This window comes from Mustela nivalis (assembly GCF_964662115.1).
Source record: "Mustela nivalis genome assembly, chromosome: 7".
Lineage (NCBI taxonomy): Eukaryota > Metazoa > Chordata > Mammalia > Carnivora > Mustelidae > Mustela > Mustela nivalis.
The window spans coordinates 92,720,291-92,725,185 of record NC_139026.1 but is presented as its reverse complement, the minus strand read 5'-3'; the positions used below and the strand labels follow the sequence as shown (position 1 = coordinate 92,725,185).

Here is a 4,895-nt window from a genome sequence, read left to right as displayed (position 1 = left end):
TTGCTTTTTGCTTTTGTTTCCTTGCCTCAGGAGATATGTCAGTTAAGATGTAGCTACAGCTGGAGATGCCTGGGTGGCTCAGTTGGTTAAGCATCTGTCTTCTGCTTGTGATCTTGGGGTCCTGGGATCAAGCCCCACATTGGGCTCCTTTCCCTCTGTTCCTCCCCACTGTGTGTGCTCCCTTTCTCTCTCAGGTGAATACATAAAATCTTAAAAAAAAAAAAAAAAAAGTTGCTACAGCTGATGTCAAAGAGGTTGCTGCTTATGTTCTCCTCTAAGATTTTAATGGTTTTGTATCTCTCACATTTAGGTTTTTCAAGCACTTTAAATATATTTTCATGCTTGGTATAAGAAAGTGGTTCAGTTTCATTCCTTGACATGTTGCTTTACCTTAATATTGTTGTAGTATCACTGAGTTGCAGATAACTGAGTTAATCTTTATCTCAAATCAAACATTTTAAGTACTAGAAGCACTGATCTTAGTATGATAATTTTTTTTGTAATTGTTCTACTCTGAGATGTTCACAGTTTTCTAAGTTAATGCTTTAATTCAAAAATTTAAATTAAGGTTATACAACTTTATTTCCCAAATGAGAGAGGAAGAGCTTTATTTCAGGTAGTTCCTTTACACATTTTAAAAATCTTCATGATTTTCCATCTTAAAAACACAATGAATAACAATAATAAGTAATCATATCTTGCCCTCTTTTTCTCCAAGTGTCATCCTGTCTTTCTCCTCCCTTTCATGGCCAAAATTCTGTAATATGTAGCTCCCATTGGTTTCTTTCATTTCTTAATTTCTATTTACTCATAAATAGCTTCACTCTGGTTCATGCTCTTAGCTGCCTTTGTTTTGCTGTGCAGAAACTTTTTTATCTGATGTAGTCCAATTTATTTTGCTTTTCTTGCCTGTGCTTTCAGTGTCATATCCAAAAAATCATTGCTAAGACCGATGTCAAAGACGGACATTATTCAACCATTAAAGAAACGAAATCCTGACATTTCTGACAACATGAATGGACCTGGAGGTATTATGCTAAGTGAAATAAGCCAGAAACAGAAGGAAAAATACTGTATTATCTCAGTTATGTGGAGTCTAAAAATAATTGAATTCATAGAAACAGAGAGTAGAATGAGCTGAGGGTGGGTGTAGTGAGAGAAATGACGAGATGTTGGTCAAAGGGTACAAGGTTTTGTTGGGTCTGTTATCAAAGGAACGAGACTGAGACGAAGTTACGCAATGCCTTATTCTTTTTTTTTTAAGATTTATTTATTTATTTATTGGACAGAGAGATCACAAGTAGACAGAGAGGCAGGCAGAGAGAGAGAGAGAGAGAGAGAAGCAGACTCCCTGCTGAGCAAAGAGCCCGACGCGGGACTCGATCCTAGGACCCCGAGATCATGACCTGAGCCGAAGGCAGCAGCTTAACCCACTGAGCCACCCAGGCGCCCCCGCAATGCCTTATTCTATGCCAAGCATTAGAAGTTAGGCTGACTGGCCAGGGAAATGAGGCTGAGACAATGTGAAAGTTATGTAAAGTTTTATTCTATGCCAAGCATTAGAAGTCAGACTGACCGGCCAGGGCCGCCTCTGAAGAGAGCGACGCCCCTTGGTCTTACAGGCTAGTTTTTATAGGGCACAATCGCAGACATCTGCATATGCTTTGGCTGATTGGATGTCTCCTACCTGTGTGTTTTAGTAATGGTTACCAATGGCCTCGTTTTAGGTATGTTTTAGTAATAGTTACCTGGAACTGGCCTTGTTTTAGGTGTTGTGTTTTTAGTAATAGTTACCTGGAACCGAGAGCAGTAATTTTTCTAGACAACAAAATGTCTACCTAGGCAACATGGAGTCACTATGGCTAAGTAGGCCCAGGCAGGCCCTAGGGGGTTAACATGTTTTAACGTGGAATTGACCCCAACAGTTTCAGTTATAAGATGAATAAGTTCTGGGGGTCTAATGTACAGGATGATAACTATAGTTAATAATACTGTTTATACTTGAACTTTGCTAAGACAGCATACCCAAAGGATTTTTATCACACACAAAATGATAACAATGTGTGGCAATGTATGTTTTCATTATCAATTGTAGTAATTATTTCACAATTCATACACATATGTAATTGTCATTGTCAAATTGTGCACTTAAGCATATATAATTTTGTCAATTATATCTCCATAAAACTGGAAAAACAAAATAAGAAGAAAATGTGTTAGGTTTGAAGAATGAGAATTCTTGAGAATGAAAAAATTTTTACACTTCTTGAGGACAGGGAGGAAAACACATTTTTCACATTTAAAAAAAGTATATATTTTTTTAAAATTTCTTTTCAGTGTTCCAGAATTCATTGTTTATCCATCACACCCAGTGCTCCATGCAATACGTGCCCTCCATAACACCCACCACCAGGCTCACCCAACCTCTCACCCTCCTCCCATCCAAAACCCTCAGATTGTTGCTCAGAGTCCACAGTCTCTCATGGTTCGTCTCTCCCTCCAATTTCCCCCAACTCCCTTCTCCTCTCCAGCTCCCCATGTTATTTTAATTATTTTCACTGAAAATTTGGAATGGCCCTTATCAGGACAGATTATTTGTGTTGTTAATTTAAACACCAATAATAAAGTGAAAACCATCTGAGGTGTTTATGGAACCTTCTTTGGAGCCCTGCACTGTGCCTATGATATCACAAAAACCTTAACAGTCACAGTCTATTTGAGGAGCTTAAAGATTACTGCATAAATATTCATAGATCCAATAATTATTTCAATTGTATGAGGGAATCCACCAGAAACTTATTGTTTTACACATTGAAACTTAAGTGAGTAATCTATGGAAAATATGTTCGAAAAATGAAAATCAAACTTACATAGAATGCTCATTGCTGTATTTCTGAAGAAATCCCTCTTGAGAGAAATCTAATTAAGCTGTTCAATGAATGCAATCCCTATGGTCTTCAGTCAGAATAAAAATATTGCCTATTCCATGACCAATTTGCAATTATAGGAGGTCTAAAAGCCCAACAAGAAAAAGAAAATTCACCTTATGTATAGGTATGTTCTCTTACTCATAATGTCCTGTAAAATTACACTGAGGTGGTAGAAAGGAAATTCTGTTAGTTTTGATTTCCATGGATTTTTAGCTGCCTAATTGTTGACTTATTCTTTTTAAATCTAAATGAGTCAAAATATGTATGAAAATGAATTAATAAATGGCTAGAGTGTACTCCATTCCAAACCCTTAACTGTGGCTTTAAGGAAAGTGTGGAATCCAGAACCTGAATATAGTATGATTATATTTTACTCTATACACTTCAGTTTTATATAACTTATTTATAATTAGAATACCTCCTTATATTACTTACATAACACTCTGCGTATAAGACTAGAATGTCAGTATGATAAAAACAAAAAATATATAATGTAACTTGAAGCCATTGTTTTCTTTTAATTTCTGTGACTATACCCTAAGATCTAGAACTCAAAATCAGGAAGAAATACTGCCTCCCTTTTAATTGGTCATTTATTTAGAAAGATTTATCAAAAGGAACCCAAATGACTATGTTCTCTGTAAGACCACTGATCCTAGGATAGCTCCTTCGCTAAAGTTTGATAGAAAACCGTGCTAGCTGACTGGATTCCCTTCAATATTTTCTGCTCTCTCTGTTGTCTCCACAGATGTCTGGCTCTGAGCCAACAATGAGTAGAAATCAGTCCCTCTGTACCACATTCACATTCGTGGCTTTTTCCTCTCTAGCAGAGTTACAGCCTGTGCTCTTTGTTGTGTTCTTAGGCATTTACTCATTTACTGTGGGAGGAAACCTCATCGTCATCTCCCTGATCTGGGTAACCCCTTCCCTGCACACTCCCATGTATTTCTTCTTAGTTAACCTGTCTTTTCTGGAGATGTGCTATATTACCAGTGTGGTGCCTCAGATGCTAGTGCACCTGCTGGAGGAGACCAAGACCATAAGTGTGGGGGGCTGTGCAGCTCAGATGTACATATTTGCCATCTTGGGACTGACAGAATGCTGCCTGCTGGCAGCCATGGCTTATGACCGCTTTGTAGCTATTTGTTATCCGCTGCATTATACTCTGTTGATGGGCCCTCGTGTGTGTTTGAAATTGGCTGTGGCATCTTGGACCACTGGGGTGGTGGTGGAGTCAGCCCAGATCACCCGCATCTTCAGTCTGCCCTTCTGTGGAACAGGAAAGATTCAGCACTTTTTTTGTGACATCATGCCTGTAGTAAAACTGGCTTGTACTGATACATCCCACATTGAGATTGTGATGTTCGCTGTCTCTGTGCTCTTTATTATGACTCCCTGTTTGCTCATCCTGTGCTCCTACCTGAGGATTCTTGTAACCATCGTGAGAATCCCTTCAGCAACTGGCAGACGCAAAGCTTTCTCCACTTGTTCATCTCATATCCTCGTTGTTTCTCTGTTCTATGGCACTGCCTTGTTCACTTATCTTCAGCCAAAGACTGCACACACTCCAGAAACAGACAAAGCAACTGCACTCATGTACACAGTGGTCACACCTGCTCTGAATCCTGTTATCTACACCTTGCAGAACAAGGAAGTAAAGGAAGCCTTTCAAAGAGTAACACAGAAGAACCCTCGGAGACAAATGGCCTAACCTAGCCATAGTAGATGAAACTTACACTATTTATACAGAAAAGTTACCCAATGTTTTACAATCCCTCTACAAATATACATTTTTCTTAAAGTATGTATTGCATCCAATTGGGAAACATTTGTAAATGTTGTACATTTTTCAATGCATTTAAGCAAAAAGCAACTATGCAATAGGATATTTAAATAATCTATCTTTCATTTAATCAATAAATTACCAAACACCTCTTGTGCTAGACAGTATTCATTTTTTAAAAG

The 4,895-nt window shown here is 38.1% G+C and overlaps 1 protein-coding gene across 1 annotated transcript; it reads left to right on the top strand.

The window, feature by feature from the left end:
- Window positions 1-3,678: 3,678 nt before the first annotated feature.
- LOC309869854 (olfactory receptor 10C1-like) lies at window positions 3,679-4,641 on the top strand (the record flags this gene model as incomplete). Its single annotated transcript, XM_082741630.1, has 1 exon — window positions 3,679-4,641. One exon carries the CDS (start codon window positions 3,679-3,681, stop codon window positions 4,639-4,641), a length of 963 nt encoding a protein of 320 aa, XP_082597756.1.
- Between the last annotated feature and the right edge of the window lie 254 nt (window positions 4,642-4,895).